This window comes from Meleagris gallopavo, unplaced genomic scaffold (assembly GCF_000146605.3).
Source record: "Meleagris gallopavo isolate NT-WF06-2002-E0010 breed Aviagen turkey brand Nicholas breeding stock unplaced genomic scaffold, Turkey_5.1 ChrUn_random_deg7180001689088, whole genome shotgun sequence".
Classification (NCBI taxonomy): Eukaryota; Metazoa; Chordata; class Aves; order Galliformes; family Phasianidae; genus Meleagris; species Meleagris gallopavo.
The window spans coordinates 1-493 of record NW_011317039.1 but is presented as its reverse complement, the minus strand read 5'-3'; the positions used below and the strand labels follow the sequence as shown (position 1 = coordinate 493).

At 68.2% G+C, this 493-nt stretch overlaps 1 protein-coding gene across 1 annotated transcript; it reads left to right on the top strand.

Annotated features, from left to right (window-relative positions):
* Nucleotides 1-5: 5 nt before the first annotated feature.
* On the top strand, nt 6-448 carry LOC104917386 (keratin, type I cytoskeletal 14-like; the record flags this gene model as incomplete). Its single annotated transcript, XM_010728569.2, has 2 exons — nt 6-65; nt 149-448. Coding segments are annotated over 2 exons (360 nt in total), but the record flags the coding sequence as incomplete, so codon positions are not given.
* Between the last annotated feature and the right edge of the window lie 45 nt (nt 449-493).

Below are 493 nucleotides of genomic sequence, written 5' to 3'. Positions count from 1 at the left end.
AGATCACGGAGCTGCGCCGCACCATCCAGAGCCTGGAGATCGACCTGCAGTCCCAGCTCAGCACGGTATGCGGGGCCGCTGCCTGCCGGCGTGGGGACGGGGCCTTTCCCCGCCGCCCCCCTGAGCCCGTCCTCTCCTCCGCACGCAGAAAGCGGCACTGGAGGGCACCCTGGCCGACACCGAGGCGCGCTACGGCACCCAGCTCGCCCAGCTGCAGGCGCTGATCACCAGCGTGGAGGAGCAGCTGGCCGAGCTGCGCTGCGACATGGAGCGCCAGAACCACGAGTACCGGGTGCTGCTGGACGTCAAGTGCCGCCTGGAGCAGGAGATCGCCACGTACCGCCGGCTGCTGGAGGGCGAGGACGCACAGTGCGTGGGGTTTGCGTGGGCGGGGCGGTGGGAAGGCTGGTGGGGGTCCCTGGAAGTGCTGGTTGGGGCTTCAACCTGATTGCAGCCTTCAGGCCTTGTGATTCTTGCATTCCAAGCACAGTTA